General features: G+C 44.3%; 1 protein-coding gene across 4 annotated transcripts in view; it reads left to right on the top strand.

Annotated features, from left to right (window-relative positions):
- LOC142491241 (ecto-ADP-ribosyltransferase 5-like) overlaps positions 1-15116 on the top strand; it is a 132890-nt gene extending 117774 nt beyond the window's left edge. For 2 of the 4 annotated variants that reach the window (XM_075593512.1, XM_075593511.1), the window contains exons 3-7: positions 2166-2285; positions 5192-5307; positions 8789-9494; positions 10083-10207; positions 11821-15116. In XM_075593512.1, the coding sequence (XP_075449627.1) occupies positions 2166-2285; positions 5192-5307; positions 8789-9494; positions 10083-10174 (1034 nt within the window). In that variant the 3' untranslated portion in view covers positions 10175-10207; positions 11821-15116. Of the gene's footprint in view, positions 1-2165; positions 2286-5191; positions 5308-8788; positions 9645-10082; positions 10208-11820 lie in introns of those variants that run through there. The other 2 variants (XM_075593514.1, XM_075593513.1) reach the window with 2 other exon arrangements.
- Positions 15117-16071: the final 955 nt, after the last annotated feature.

Below are 16071 nucleotides of genomic sequence, written 5' to 3'. Positions count from 1 at the left end.
CCTGCGGCACATTCACATGTCTCAGAGCGGCACATTCACATGTCTCAGAGCGGCCTGCGGCCCATTCACATGTCTCAGAGTGGCCTGCGGCCCATTCACATGTCTCAGAGCGGCAGCGGCACATTCACATGTCTCAGAGCGGCCTGCGGCCCATTCACATGTCTCAGAGCGGCCTGCGGCACATTCACATGTCTCAGAGCGGCACATTCACATGTCTCAGAGCGGCCTGCGGCACATTCACATGTCTCAGAGCGGCCTGCGGCACATTCACATGTCTCAGAGCGGCCTGCGGCACATTCACATGTCTCAGAGCGGCCTGCGGCCCATTCACATGTCTCAGAGCGGCCTGCGGCACATTCACATGTCTCAGAGCGGCCTGCGGCACATTCACATGTCTCAGAGCGGCCTGCGGCACATTCACATGTCTCAGAGCGGCCTGCGGCACATTCACATGTCTCAGAGCGGCCTGCGGCACATTCACATGTCTCAGAGCGGCCTGCGGCACATTCACATGTCTCAGAGCGGCCTGCGGCACATTCACATGTCTCAGAGCGGCACATTCACATGTCTCAGAGCGGCCTGCGGCACATTCACATGTCTCAGAGCGGCCTGCGGCCCATTCACATGTCTCAGAGCGGCCTGCGGCACATTCACATGTCTCAGAGCGGCCTGCAGCACATTCACATGTCTCAGAGCGGCCTGCGGCACATTCACATGTCTCAGAGCGGCCTGCGGCACATTCACATGTCTCAGAGCGGCCTGCGGCACATTCACATGTCTCAGAGCGGCCTGCGGCACATTCACATGTCTCAGAGCGGCCTGCGGCCCATTCACATGTCTCAGAGCGGCCTGCGGCCCATTCACATGTCTCAGAGCGGCCTGCGGCCTATTCACATGTCTCAGAGCAGCCTGTGGCACATTCACATGTCTCAGAGCGGCCTGCGGCACATTCACATGTCTCAGAGCGGCCTGCGGCACATTCACATGTCTCAGAGCAGCCTGCGGCACATTCACATGTCTCAGAGCGGCCTGCGGCCCATTCACATGTCTCAGAGCGGCCTGCGGCACATTCACATGTCTCAGAGCGGCCTGCGGCCCATTCACATGTCTCAGAGCGGCACATTCACATGTCTCAGAGCGGCCTGCGGCCCATTCACATGTCTCAGAGCGGCCTGCGGCACATTCACATGTCTCAGAGCGGCCTGCGGCCCATTCACATGTCTCAGAGCGGCCTGCGGCCCATTCACATGTCTCAGAGCGGCCTGCGGCACATTCACATGTCTCAGAGCGGCCTGCGGCACATTCACATGTCTCAGAGCGGCCTGCGGCACATTCACATGTCTCAGAGCGGCCTGCGGCACATTCACATGTCTCAGAGCGGCCTGCGGCCTGGAAACTGTATCTGTATTTTGTCCCACAGAATGGGTTTGTGTTCTGGTTACAAGAAGATACATTGCTCTATCTCGTGCTTTTTATATTGGGTGTTTTTATTGTATTTATTATCTGGTTCAATCTATGGTTCTAAAGTGTTTGCAATCGAAATATTTGGATTCTGGGTGCTCTTTTTTAACTTTTTTATGTCTGCAGCACTGCCTTTCCCCATTATCTCTTAGAATTCAATGCTTCCTCTGCAGCCAGGGATTCTGGGAAATTACATGCAAATGAGCAAACAGTGTCACCGTTTGCTTCTAATCCATTATAACATGGACCCCTATAAGATTTTGCCTGCCGCATTACACAGCTTTTTCAGCACAGCATGGGTTAAAGAAGTGCAGAGCCAGTAACCTACTCATAGACAGCTTTTTCACCTTTTACATCTATTAAGTGTGTGGTTGTACTGGCTCTATAGACAGAGGATAAGACACACTCAATATCAAGGGTAATAGAGGTGGGGTACTTAGCTGCCGGTGCGCTGGTCCTGGGGAGCTCCTGTAGTCCCAAATGTTCCAGTACAAAGAAGAAGAAGCAGGCACACGGTCTTACTCAAAAGGAGGTTTAATATGCCATAAAATCCAACATTTCAGCAGTCCAATACTGCCTTTCTCAAGGTGAAGGTGTTTGTGGTTGTACTGGCTCTACAATGAGTGAAAAGGAGGAATCGGTAGAATTATCTTCTGCACCTTTGTTCTTATCTTACCGTTCACTTACATTCTTCTCTCTATCAGTTCTGCAGAACGACAGCCTGGAGCACCGTGTCAGTGATACATCATCCCACACGGAGCAGAACCAGAGCGCTGACTCAGCAACAAGAAGGTTTACTCCCTGTGCAGCGAGCGGCGATGCAGGTGCAAAGTGTGTGCGGGGCGTGATAGTCACTCACGGGCCGGTGTTCGTAGCAAACAATTAAAAGGAATCACACTCACAATGGATAATGCAGAACAACAGGCTCAATCACATCCAGGGAAGAGTAATGTGATTAGTGTCAGTAATTGTACACACAAATATGTACAATACATTATTCAGTTTTAAGTAAATAAACGTGGCAGAAAGAGCATTGATCCAGCTCCCTTCCTAATAAATTCATAATCACTATATGAAACTTCTTGCTGATCCAACCAAAAACATGATGGAGTTTCCCATCAAGAATAGTCCTAAATGTGGTGTGTGTACAGTGTGTGTGTGTGTGTGTGTGTGTGTGTGTGTGTGTGTGTGTGTGTGTGTGTGTGTGTGTGTGTGTGTGTGTGTGTGTGTGTGTGTGTGTGTGTGTACAGTATATGTGTGTGTGTACAGTATGTGTGTGTGTACAGTATGTGTGTGCATGCGAGTGTACAGTATGTGTGTGTGTGTACAGTATGTGTGTGTACAGTATGTGTGTGTGTACAGTATGTGTGTGTACAGTATGTGTGTGTGCGTACAGTATGTGTGTGTACAGTATGTGTGTGTACAGTATGTGTGTGTGTACAGTATATGTGTGTGTGTACAGTATGTGTGTGTGTGTACAGTATGTGTGTGTACAGTATGTGTGGGTGTGTGTGTGTGTACAGTATGTGTGTCTGCGTGTGTGTGTGTGTACAGTATGTGTGTGTACAGTATGTGTGTGTGTGTACAGTATGTGTGTGTGTGTGTGTGTGTACAGTATGTGTGTGTGTGTGTGTGTGTACAGTATGTGTGTGTGTACAGTGTGTGTGTGTACAGTATGTGTGTGTGTACAGTATGTGTGTGTACAGTATGTGTGTACAGTATATATATGTGTGTGTGTGTGTGTGTACAGTATGTGTGTGATTACAGTATGTGTGGGTGTGTGTACAGTATGTGTGTGTGCGTGTGTGTGTGTGTGTACAGTATGTGTGTGTGTACAGTATGTGTGTGTACAGTATGTGTATGTGTGTACAGTATGTGTGTGTGTGTACAGTATGTGTGTGTGTGTACAGTATGTGTGTGTGTGTACAGTATGTGTGTGTGTGTACAGTATGTGTGTGTGTGTGTGTGTACAGTATGTGTGTGTGTGTACAGTATGTGTGTGTGTACAGTGTGTGTGTGTACAGTATGTGTGTGTGTACAGTATGTGTGTGTACAGTATGTGTGTACAGTATATATATGTGTGTGTGTGTGTGTGTACAGTATGTGTGTGATTACAGTATGTGTGGGTGTGTGTACAGTATGTGTGTGTGCGTGTGTGTGTGTGTACAGTATGTGTGTGTGTACAGTATGTGTGTGTACAGTATGTGTGTGTGCGTGTGTGTGTGTGTACAGTATGTGTGTGTGTACAGTATGTGTGTGTACAGTATGTGTGTGTGTGTACAGTATGTGTGTGTGTGTACAGTATGTGTGTGTGTGTACAGTATGTGTGTATATGTAGCGCTGTTCTCCCCCCACCCCCCACCCAGTGGGAGATGCACAGCTTCTGCTTCCTGGTGCGTGATGCAGATACCCGTTACGGTCAGGAGAGCTGAGTTGGATCTGCAGTGGTATGGAGATCAGGACAGGCTTAGGTTCCTTTTCTATGGTGTTAGCGCCTCCAGCCGCAGTGGGCTCCAGGGTGTCCAGAGATCAGCCCCCACTATTGCACACGTCTTCCCACCAATCACTCACCTCAGTAGTGGCAGCCCCCAGTGTCTTCTCACGTGTTTGCTCACGCAGTGCGGTGGCGCGTCAGCCAGCAGGGGACACAACACGATCTTGTTCCCGTGCGGTGATGCGGTCACGTTGTGCGCTAGGAGCCAATACAACGGCAGACAGCTCTGACCAATGGGAGCGCAGCCCCTGTTTACCAATGGCCATGCCCCCAACCTCCCCCTGTTTTGGCCATGCCCCCCCCCCATGCCTCCCATTGCTCCCTACAAACCGCAAATCGCGGTTTTAAGCTGTGCATGCACCGCTAGGATGCCAGGCGCGCGTGCAGCAGCTTCCACCGCGGATTTAGCCTAAATTCTTTCAAAACTAAAGCTGTCTCACATTTTAACCTGGTCTGTAACTGTTACAGACGCCCATAATATATATTATCTTACTGTGCATGCAATGTCTTGTATATAATGTATAACCTTGCGCACATAATGTAACTATGTATTTGTAACCATGTATTTGTCATCCTAACTCTGTGCCCAGAACATACGTGAAAACGAGAGGTAACTCTCCGTGTATTACTTCCTGGTAAAATATGTTATAAATAATTAAATTATGCTTAATCCGTGGCCTTATAGGGTCTTCTTGAAGCCACGTCCCTTAGTGAGCCCTCCTCAATTGATCCTCTGTTTCTTGAAGGTCAGAAATCTGTCTTCAATCTTCTTTTCTTCATGGGAGATGTTCCTCCTTCTGGTCCCAGCTCTCCAACTGTTCCAACTATACTCCTACTCATTTTTATTGTTGCATTTTTATTGGACTTCAAGAGGTGAAGATGTTGTGGATCCTATTTCTTGTTTCCATTTAGATTTTTGTTATTGTATCTATATAATACCCTTTTTATAATGCATATTATATACGTTACATAGTCAAGATTGGCCTAAATCCAGCCTGGGGCAGGTGGTAAAAGTTTGCTATATTTTGGGACATTAGCCTCATTTATCAGCAGATATCTGGGTTTGGTGCATTTCATGTGAATTAGTCATTTTAAAAACAATTATGAATTTTCATGCTCATTTACATACGGGGCATTAAAAATGTCAAATGTATTGCCATAGCAAAAAGCCCCTATTACTAGCTTTAGTGAATATAACCTTCATGTTATATTGTTGCATTTATCCGTGTTTTCCAGACTATTGTGGTGCATATAAAGACAAAGCATCAGATAGCGAAGTGTATAGGATAAAGGACATAGGAAGCTCAGTGAAACAGGAGACAAGCAGCAGGAGGGTCCACCTATGGCCAAAGGTAACCTATGTACTAAATACCTTCTAATACACAGGGGATTTCTGGCTATTGAGTGAAGCATAACCTTGAAGTAACCCAAGATTTGAGAGCTATCTGTCATGGCAGGAAAAGGACCCATTCTGCGTTCCTTTTGGTGGTGTGTTCATTGCACATGATGGGATTATATATTTCCCCTCACAAAATCCAAGGCCACCGTACTTGGCAGTTCTAGATACTTATATAAATTTGCAGTGCGGCTTGCATCATCTGTGACATGAGATGCCCAGGAGAGCTACAGAGGGCACCTCGTTGTGCGTGGCAGGGACAATAACTTAGACATGTATAAACTGTAGCAACATAATTGAACATTTTTCAGAAAAAAAAGGGAAATGGTGAGATATTAATAGATTTTGAAAGAAAAGATGTTACATGATGTCTGTGGGTTTTAACTATTTGCCCATTGTAAGCGTCAGCAATATATTAAGGATGGGAAGTTCTATAGAACCAAACTCAGCTCAGATGTATGAGCCCAAGTCTAAAACCTTGTTCTTACTTCTGGTTTGGGTTCCGATTCCCCCCTCTGATACTCCATAAGCCTTCCACCACCTGGGTTCCTGGATCCTCTAGTGCACCTGTAGGGTCCACAAGGGTTACCTGCTGCTCTGTTTCTCCCGGTCCCCTGCTGAGCCTGAAGAATTCTCCTGGCACTCTTCTAGCAAAATGAACCCAAGATGTATACTTCAATGCATCGATTCGGTCTCTCGAATACTCACAGAAAGTAAGGGTCTCAGTAATCACTAGCAGATGGGAGAAATTAGAGTCTGAGATTTTTTACCCCCAGGACACGATTTATAGCAATGGCTAACACACAGTACTTCTATTCTAGATGGGGAGCTAAGTAGGGACACCACAATACCCCACACTAAAAATAAAAAATCACACAGGCTGTTTTTTTCAACCAGGTTTACTAGAGCTACTACATGATGTTAATTATAGGCATCCAGTGTCTGCTCTCAGAATCATGGGCATTGAACATATACCATAGCACATACTGTATGCGAGGTAATGGTGATAGAGGTACAGTTCTGCACTCTTTAGAAGGGAGGCAGACTGGATATACAGTATGAGCTGCACACAAGCAATGGTGGAGGTCTAAATGAACAACAAAATGTACAGTAAGTTGCTTCCTTGAACATTTTTGTTATTGATTGCCGACTGCTGGATTATCCACCTCCGTGGATTCTCTCTTTATGTGTATTAAAGGTTAGTTGTGTTGCTTATTAACATGTTATTGTATAATAGTTTTATACAATTATTTCTGAAATGTTTTATTATCAATTGTTTTTTTTTTTCAGAAATAGCTTGTTTGGTGCTCCATTGTTCTGTAATGTATTTTTGTAATACAATCTGAGACTGTATTTTGTTATGTGAGTGATACTATAGACTGTATTTAATGTATATCAGTTCTAGAAAGAACATGTTTCTGATTGTTTTGTCCTCTTGTGGCTTAGTTTAATATTTTGTAGGTTTAATATTAGCCATTTTGTAGACTATGTATATTGAATATGGGCTACGGTATATGGGCTATGTGTTTGGTTTAAGTACTTCATGTGGTTGTTTTTAGTTTCACTGATTTTGTAACTTTGGGAGTGCCTTGTACCTTTCTCCTTCCGCATGCTGTGTTACCATCATGGTGCTAAGTTACCAGTTTTTTGCAGGTGTTTGTCGCTATGATGATAGCGTGGCGATGTCATGGCATTATGTGATGTGTTATTTTCTCAACCCAGGGGGAGCATGTGGGAGAAAACACAACAAGAAAACACACTAAGTGCAGGCTGGAATGTACAGGTGTGAGATGATTGTGATGCTTGGCCTCTAAGTGCTGCCTACTCACAGGATGTAGGTAGGATATGTATAGTGGCGTGATCAGTAGAATCTGGTGGGTCCCTCTGAGTAAACACAGGAGGTGGCTGGAACTGGGGTATCATTAGCAGGTGTACATGGAAAGATAAAAACAGACCTCCATGGTGCAGATCAATGGTATACAAAAAACTTTATGAAAGGATATAAAATGTGCACTCAGAGTATTTAAAAGCAAAATAAGCGTTTTTCACTATATAAGTGATGGGAGGGTAGGGATGGTTGCCTCAGCTCACCGCACCGCCGATATCCTGGATAGTTCTCCTCCGCAGGCTCCCTGCTACACCCAGGCAGTGTGGGGATACTCCTGACGAAGCCAGCCATTCCATTGGCGAAACGCGTAGAGTGGACCCGCCCAGGAGGTGAGAGGATTGGTGCCCGCGAACTGCCAATCAACCGCCGAACCGGAAGTGACGCGACGGAGCTGATCGTGCAGACCGGAAGTGACGCGACGCACCGGAGAGACCGCAGCTGGAGATCCCCACACTGCCTGGGTGTAGCAGGGAGCCTGCGGAGGAGAACTATCCAGGATATCGGCGGTGCGGTGAGCTGAGGCAACCATCCCTACCCTCCCATCACTTATATAGTGAAAAACGCTTATTTTGCTTTTAAATACTGTGAGTGCACATTTTATATCCTTTCATAAAGTTTTTTGTATACCATTGATCTGCACCATGGAGGTCTGTTTTTATCTTTCCATGTACACCTGCTAATGATACCCCAGTTCGAGCCACCTCCTGTGTTTACTCAGAGGGACCCACCAGATTCTACTGATCACGCCACTATACATATCCTACCTACATCCTGTGAGTAGGCAGCACTTAGAGGCCAAGCATCACAATCATCTCACACCTGTACATTCCAGTCTGCACTTAGTGTGTTTTCTTGTTGTGTTTTCTCCCACATGCTCCCCCTGGGTTGAGAAAATATCGTTTGATCTTCTGGGACCAGTCAAGACAGTCCCTTCCAGAGGGTCTGAGCAGGGGGTTGCAACTTATATTATACTTTCACTTTTGCACTATTTGAGTCACGATTTTCTTTGATATCACTATTTATGAGCTATATATATTCACTGTAATTTAAGTGATCACTAGCACTTAATTAGCGCCAGTTTTTTTCACCAATCACGTTATCACATTATGTGATGTGTTGGCAGCATTTTGTCGTCATTACTAGGGTGGAGCTACACGATTAATGGTGGTGGGCGGGCGTGGGTGCCATTTTGGGTGAGTCATTTGGGTATATATTCTGGTACTTTCTATTATTTTTGAGCCCTTGATAAAGGCTTCGTCGTGTAGCTGAAACGTAGGAATTGTGGCTTCATAAATAACTTGTTATGAAGTCTCTGATGCTGTACATCCTATATTCTTCCACCTTTTGACACTGGGAAGAAAGCGAGAGTATTTCAACATTAGGTGAGATGGCACTAGGCATTAGGCATGGCACCAAGTGGTACTAAACCACAGGATTCCGTGCTGCCCATTCAAGGTCATTCATTCATCTTAGTAACTATGGCCTAGAATGCCCAGCTGCATCTGGACTAGAACATAACCGAGCCCATTGCTGTTGGCTGTATCCACAGATGGAATGCAACATGGTGAATCTAGACTTGGTGCCCAACGCGTTTGATGATCAGTATAAAGGCTGCACTGAAAAACTGGAAGCAGATATCATGCCAAAAGTACTGAAAACGGAGAAATCCTTCAACCCGGAGTTCGGCTCAGCATGGGACAGAGCAGCGTCCCAATGGAATAAAATAAAGGCAACTGTTCGTCTTCCTGGTGGATTTAAGGATGCGTATGGAATAGCAATCGGAGTGTACACGACAGAATGGCCAAAAGGGAAACCAGTATACCAACCATTTAATGGAAATGTAAGCACGGCTGGGAAATCCAGAGACTACTACATGCAAAACTTTCACTTCAAAGCCCTTCACTTCTACCTGACGAGAGCTTTGCAGGTGCTGAAAGCAAACTCTCGCGTGAAACATCACACGTACAGAGGCACGGACGCTTCGTACGAGGTGTCAGAAGCTGCTTTTAGGTTTGGGAGATTCACATCTTCATCTCTGAACATAGAAGTAGCTAAGGAATATTGCGCTGGCTTATTCTTTGAACTAACCACCTGCTTTGGCGTGGCTATCCACCGACTCTCCTCTTTCCCGAAAGAACGGGAAGTTCTAATCCCAGTTGCTGAGAAGTTTTATTATGTGGGGAGGAAGGGGAACGTACATGTTCTGAACAGCACCTGCGAGTTGTGCAGTTACTTTAACTGTGCGTATTTGGGAGGTAAGTGTAAAACTGGTGGTGACCCCCGCCTGACTTTGATGTAGCTGCCGTTCCTGCCCCTGCTGACGCGGGGGACACACAACACGCCAACTGTATCAGACGCCATTTTAATGGCATTAGCTGCCAGTGAGAAAGGGGGGTTGCTACTGCATTATAACACCCCAGCGGGCGCTATTTCAGAGAGGCTCATGGGATGCTCAGAGAGGCTCATGGGAGCGGAAGTTTCTCTTTGACTAGCTTCTGATTGAGCCACATGTGCTGGGATATCCTTAAACCTGACCTGTTGGGGGGGCGGGGGTTACTGGAGTTGAGCGCCCCCTGCTGTACGGTAGAGTGGTTGTGACACTCCAGTCTCTGGCCTTTACCGGCGTTGAGTTAGGTTACACATTAACCGCAGGCTTAGGGTCTGCATTCTGAGCACAAATAAAGCCGTGAGACCATTTATTTCAGATACACACGAGTCCGATGCTGCAGGTGCACCGTCTGTCAGTGACATTATCCCCAGTGATAACACACCAACATATAACTGAGCATTAGCATTAGAGATCTGGCAGGATATGGAGCTATAACCATATATCATCACACCAGAACTAGGAATGACAGTGACCGCCTGTAACATGCCTAACGCCTGCACCAGTTACTGCGGATTCGCAGCTAATCACTTTGTGTTGCACTTTTAGAGGAGAAGCGAGACGTTGCTGTTTGCAGCTCTGGTAAGGAATCCTTTCGTTTTCTTGTCCTTTATGGTCTGATAGTGCAGCTAGTGCACAGAGAAGCTGTTACTGGAAGTGTACATCAGGTCAGGCGAGTAATCTGTATGCCACACACAGAACATGCATTACCAATCACTGAGAGGAGCAATCCCTGCCTTTCTGTTATACAGAATACAAGCACAGGGTCTCCGGGGCTTAAATTAATGGGGTTCGGCTCAGAGACTCCCGGCTTCAATATTTATTCTGTCTCTCATTTATTCTCTCTCATTCATACTCTCTCTCATTCATTCTCTCTCATTCATTCATTCATTCATATTCTCTCTCTCATTATTCATATTCTCTCTCATTATTCATATTCTCTCTCATTCATTCATAGTCTCTCTCATTCATAGTCTCTCTCATTCATTCTCTCTCATTCATTCATATTCTCTCTCATTCATTCATAGTCTCTCCTTCATTCTCTCTCATTCATTCTCTCTCATTCATTCATATTCGTTCTCTCGTTCCTTCATATTCTCTCCTATTCATTCTCTCTCATTAATTCATTCATATTCTCTCTCTCTCTCTCATTATTCATATTCTCTCTCATTCATTCTCTCTCATTCATTCATATTCGCTCTCTCATTCCTTCATATTCTCTCTCATTCATTCATATTCGTTCTCTCGTTCCTTCATATTCTCTCCTATTCATTCTCTCTCATTAATTCATTCATATTCTCTCTCTCTCTCATTATTCATATTCTCTCTCATTCATTCTCTCTCATTCATTCATATTCGCTCTCTCATTCCTTCATATTCTCTCTCTCATTATTCATATTCTCTCTCATTATTCATATTCTCTCTCATTCATTCATAGTCTCTCTCATTCATTCTCTCTCATTCATTCATATTCTCTCTCATTCATTCATATTCTCTCCTTCATTCTCTCTCATTCATTCTCTCTCATTCATTCATATTCGTTCCTTCATATTCTCTCCTATTCATTCTCTCTCATTAATTCATTCATATTCTCTCTCTCTCTCATTATTCATATTCTCTCTCATTCATTCTCTCTCATTCATTCATATTCGCTCTCTCATTCCTTCAGATTCTCTCTCATTCATTCATATTCTCTCCTTCATTCTCTCTCATTCCTTCATATTCTCTCTCTCATTCGTTCTCCCGTTCCTTCATATTCGCTCTCTCATTCATTCTCATTCATATTCTCTCTCTCTCGCTCTCTCTCGCTCTCTCTTTCATTCATTCATATTCTCTCTCTCATTCATTCATATTCTCTCTCTCTCATTCATTCATATTCTCTCTCTCTCTCATTCATATTCTATCTCTCTCTCTCTCTCATTCATTCATATTCTCTCTCTCTCTCTCTCATTCATATTCTCTCTCTCTCTCTCTCTCTCTCTCTCTCTCTCTCTCTCTCTCTCTCTCTCTCTCTCTCTCTCTCTCTCTCTCTCTCTCTCTCTCTCTCTCTCAATGCAGCTTAAACGTTGGCAAACAAGTTAAACTCAGATATAAATATGATTTCATTTTATCCATGCATGCATTTTATTGTCTGGGGAACAGTTACTATGAGTGAGCCACCTTATAAACTGAATATTTTCCTTGTGTTTTAACAGCTCCCTGATGAGATCTTCTGTTCAACGGCTTCTTGATCCACCTTTTATTCAGAGATTCGTTCTAGTGCCAGCAATCGCTGACTTCCTGCAGCAATTCTGCGCTTTCTAAACATTCATTTACTTACTGTCTAATAATAGAGCTCAGTATTTATAGGAAATAGAGATGTGGAAATAAGTCACATTGTTTTGGAACTTATATTAAGTATCTTTCAGTGTATTTTCCATCACTAAAAAATGAAAAATTCCGCAAGCCTTTTAATGCCTATTGCAGATTTTAATTAGATTATTTGCATATTCAAATCAGGTTGTGTCCCAACTATTTCAGATGTGTTAACAGTTAACTCTCCACGTGTTGTATAGAGTGGTGTTTTGGGAGGTGTTTAAGTTAATGCATAATCTACAAAATAGCATCACTCTCTCTTTCTACCTTTCTATCCCAAAACGGCTCGGTGAAACTTTTGCTAACACTGATAAGATCGCCACGTCTTTCCACAGATAAAAATCTGAAAATGTTTGCTGATCTCTAGAAATGATTGTATTTCTTTACTGTCTGCCGAATGCCCATCAAGGTTCTACAAACTGGCCCGGGAAACAACCCGGAATATTTTTTTTTACCCAACAATTTCACCATTTGTGCCTTGATACATATGTCCCATAGACGCTTAAATGCTTATATGATGGCAGTCCCATATTGTTCTGGCTTTAATTGCAGTATTATTCAAGAAAAGCATTGTGGTTTAATGCACATAGAATCTGACTCAGTCCCAGTGTTCTCTGCACAGCTTGGAAATCTCATTTGAATTCCTGTTCTTAAGCATTACAATTAATTGTAGTAAATACATGGAGTTATTTTGTATGTACTATGTACAGAGCTAAACTGGTATTAAACATTAACATTGGTCAAGATGCTAAAGTTGTTCTGTGCTGCATGGTAAGGAGCGGCTCAGTGAGTAAAGACACTGACTGGTACTGAGTTTGAAGCAGGGGAACCTGGGAGAAGGAGCGGCACAGTGAGTAAAGACACTGACTGGTACTGAGTTTGAAGCAGGGGAACCTGGTTCAACTACTGGTGTGACCTTGGGTTAGTCGCTTTATCTCCCTGTGCCTCAGAAACCAAAAACATAGATTGTAAGCTCCATGGGGCAGGGACCAGTGCCTGCAAAATGTCTCTGTAAAGAGCTATGTAAAACTAGCAGCGGTATACAAGAACAAGCTATTATTATTATATCCATTATTGAATGTGATGGGTAATTTAGAGGAAAGCTGGTTTAATATGTTAATATTTCCATGTATTCATCTGCTTCTAAAGAAACTAATTTCTGTCTAAAGTTTGCTTTGTTTGCTGGATTAAAATCAAATATTTAACTTTCTAACTTTTTTGTAAACATTCCATTAGACGTCTCATACTGTGTGATAACTACACATCAAAAGGAAGAAAGCATCGCTAAACACTAACCTAATATAAATGAGTTCATTACACACATACAGCGATAACAAACTTAATCGTGCTAACGGAGGAAGGTAATTAGTCCAATATAGATATACGTAGATTTAGCAGCCGGAGTCCAGGAGAGAGTTCCACGTCCCTCCAAATGTGAGCAAAGAAGAAAAGATGGCCTCCAGCGTGTTGTACCAAGTATATTCGTTTAAGTCCAAAATATAAATAAGAGACGATAGCATTGTATCAATACAGGTTAATTAACCCTTGAAGTTCATACATTTGAATTCATGCACTTACAATTTTGCATAGCTTGTGTTGTAATTCTTTTCCTATCCGGTGTGTCAGAGGTTAATCTAGACAGGCTAGGTCTCCAATACATATAGAGTTGCAATGGAAATAGAAGAGATAAAAGATCATGGCACAATACATTTATTACAAAAGACGAGATTAAGAACAATATTGCACTTATAGCCAGTATCATCAAAATCAGCGTTTTTTGGATCGCTTCCCAGCGTGTGGTAGTAACTCTTTGATTTGATGGTAATGTTGCTCACATATTGTAGAGTCCACTGTCCCCTTCCGCTCTGTGTCCGCTGCGCCCGTCACCTCCGATTTCCTTGAGGGGGTACACTGCACCTCTCCTACTCCCCTGTACCTTGCGCACGGTCAGGGGTGCCGGGAGGAGATATTACAGCAGCAGTGTCTCAGTCACACTCGTATTCGCATACAAGTAACTGCAGGGCCAGCAGCTTCAGCAAAGGGGTGTCCTCACCACACGTCACACGTTGTAGGGAGCTATGGTGGCTCAGTAAGTCCAAAAATCTAACATGTCTCACCAATGCTTCATCAGAGTGATATATCATGTAACACCCTTCCCCCTCACGGAAGATCTGCGTGCTACATGTGTTCTGGGTGCTGGTTGGCACACCTGCTGTAGGAAGCCTTAGTCTCCGCGGATGGTAGTGGGAGAAGCAACGGAACAGGCTAGTACTTCATCAGTGCAGCGCCTCCGTCCTGTTGGTTAGCTGCCAGAGGCAGATAGTATCCCCTACAGGAACCCCCTTCCAGTAATGACACAGAGATTTGGACCGGTTCACCTTTTATTTGGCAGGCCACGACCCGATTCCATCTCTTGAGATTCTATCTCAGGAGAGATACGTTTTACACCCAACAATCATGGAACATCTTCCCTCGCATCACTGTTATTCCCTGACTAGTAGTCCTAGCTCTTCCCTGCCCCTCAAGCTAAGGCAGAGGTATGGTCCACACTCACTCTTCCCTGGAGGATAGAGAACTAGAGAAGGCCCAATATGCAGCCTCTCTAATGTGTGACCTGCCTTCCTCAAGTGGGGGAAGGCACACCCTCCAAATGTGGGCGGAGGCAGACCTTAAGTACACCAGGAGAAGGGCACCAGGTATGATGTCACCACCTCCCCGTCACTCAAGTGCAACACCATTGAGTGGGGAAACCCCATGATAGCTCCCTCAAGGCCTGCTTGTACCAGGGTTTACTGCCAGTAGAAGGGTAGGTCAGTAGCCATAGATGGCATGGCTAAACACGATTGCTTTATATACTTGTAATTAGATCAATTGTATGTTTTCTAAATTTACAGTTCAATGATCTTATCTAGCATTTACTCCAAAATAAATTTTGCTTACACCGTATATACCTATTGGTGTGTGTACAGTATATGTATGTGTTTGTGGGGGTGTAATATTCATGAATGTGCTGCGGCTCTCAGAATATTTTGGAAGAATATTTTTTAATAAAATGGCTCTTCTTCCTTGAGAGGTTGCAGGCCCCTGGGTTAGAGAAAAGTAGTGATGAGAATCCATGGAGAGGTTGCAGGCCCCTGGGTTAGAGGTAAGTAGTGATGAGAATCCATGGAGAGGTTGCAGGCCCCTGGGTTAGAGAGAAGTAGTGATGAGAATCCATGGAGAGGTTGCAGGCCCCTGGGTTAGAGAGAAGTAGTGATGAGAATCCATGGAGAGGTTGCAGGCCCCGGTGTTAGAGATATGTGAAGTGACTAACCAAAATTGGCGCTCATATACATTTATATTAACAGTGATATATACAATACAATAGTGATAAGAATAATAATACTTATTCGAGCACAATGGTTGATTGCAGCTGTAACCTGGTGTAGGATTGCTTTCTCAATCCTCAAGGAACATGGAGAATGGATCATCAGGAAGCGCATACCATGTGGGAAAATAAGAAAGAAAAGTGCTTTTTGTGCAATATTGTGCAAACAGTGTTATGGAAAGTTGCTATCACAGAATGTATGCACAGGGTACTCACAAACGTGAGGTGGAGTATGGACACATAAAGGTATCTTTATAGACTGACTTCAGTCTCTGGTGCAGGGTGGTGCCACAGCAAACAGATTCCCAGGTAACCTTAGAGTATCTTTATGGACTGATTTCAATCTCTGGTGCAGGGTGGTGCCACAGCAAACATATTCCCAGATAACCTTAGAGTAGGAAGACACTGGACATAGCGTAGACTGTAGGGCATTTAATAAAAAGGTAGACAAAATCCAATCTACTCACATATTAGTAGGTTAAAAACAGCATTTAGATCGCAATGATCTCAGCAGTTCGCGCTCTTTTGTTTCCACCGGATGGGTCCTCGCTTTCAGGTTTCCCTCCTTCCTTTCTGTGCGGGTCACGGATGCGTTCCGGCAACCGGAAGTGATGTCATCCGTATCCGAAGGTTCCGGTGGGTAGAGGCAACGTCACTCTACGCGTTTCACCGTTCTTGGCGTCATCAGGAGTGGCGTTGCATAGAGTATGGGCAGTATATATAC

Source organism: Ascaphus truei, chromosome 3 (assembly GCF_040206685.1).
Source record: "Ascaphus truei isolate aAscTru1 chromosome 3, aAscTru1.hap1, whole genome shotgun sequence".
Classification (NCBI taxonomy): Eukaryota; Metazoa; Chordata; class Amphibia; order Anura; family Ascaphidae; genus Ascaphus; species Ascaphus truei.
Note: the sequence above shows the minus strand (reverse complement) of the source record. Positions and strands in the feature narration are given on the sequence as shown.